The sequence below is a fragment of the Meleagris gallopavo genome, chromosome 14 (assembly GCF_000146605.3).
Source record: "Meleagris gallopavo isolate NT-WF06-2002-E0010 breed Aviagen turkey brand Nicholas breeding stock chromosome 14, Turkey_5.1, whole genome shotgun sequence".
Classification (NCBI taxonomy): Eukaryota; Metazoa; Chordata; class Aves; order Galliformes; family Phasianidae; genus Meleagris; species Meleagris gallopavo.
Window position 1 is genome coordinate 19,124,134 of NC_015024.2, and position 822 is coordinate 19,124,955.

Below are 822 nucleotides of genomic sequence, written 5' to 3' on the forward strand. Positions count from 1 at the left end.
AGGTCGGCGCCGCGCCCCGCCTGCACGGAGCGAGCGCCGGGAGCGAGCGGCCGCCCCTCGTGGGGTCACACAGAGCCCTGAGCCGCAGCAAAGTGGGACGCGTTCTGGAGGGCGTCTCGGGAGAACGGATCGGTGCTGCCTCCGCTTCTCGCTCTGCGCGCTCACTACGAAGCTGACAGGATCTGCCCGGCGCCATTTCCGCCAGGAAGCTCAGGGCCGGGCGGCACGCGGCTTCCGCCAGGCCCGCTGAGCGGGAGAGCGCCCCCTGGCGGTGAGGCTTGTGCTGGCGGAACGGCAGCGGAGCACATTCGGTTTAAGGGGAGAGTTTTACAAGAGCAGATGCTACAAAAAGTTAGATATGTTTATTAAAAACCTTTAAAGCACTTGGACATTTGATTACAGTGTTATTTGAGCTGATGTCACACAACATATAAACTAAGAACGTGATGTTCAGCACAGCACTGATGCTGCGCAGCCCACTGCTGGCACACGTGGAGGCTGCACTCAGTCCACGCTCAGCTTCTCATGGTTTTCCCAGAGCCACGTGTGGTAGATGTTCAACTTGTGGTCCTGAGGCTGCACCTAAAACACAACAAAAGTAATTAATGTTCACTTGAATATCTTAACACAGCTGACAGCTCCGAACCACACACCCAAGCTGCTTCCCCTCCAGCTCACAAACTCCCCTTGTCCAACCCACTGTGCCACAGTCGGAGCAGCAGACCCCTGCCATGCGTGAGCTACAGCAGACAGATCAGTCAGCCTTGACTTAAGGCAGACTTGCAAAAAAATGCATTCTGAGAATTCAACTAATTGGAAAAA

General features: G+C 55.7%; 1 protein-coding gene across 1 annotated transcript in view; it reads right to left on the reverse strand.

Annotated features, from left to right (window-relative positions):
* Positions 1 to 340: 340 nt before the first annotated feature.
* The window catches only part of MBD4 (methyl-CpG binding domain 4, DNA glycosylase), a 2,770-nt gene continuing 2,288 nt past the window's right edge, over positions 341 to 822 (reverse strand). The window contains exon 6 of the mRNA XM_010718777.1: positions 341 to 582. Coding sequence (XP_010717079.1) covers positions 505 to 582 — 78 coding nt within the window. The 3' untranslated portion in view covers positions 341 to 504. The remainder of the gene's footprint in view (positions 583 to 822) is intronic.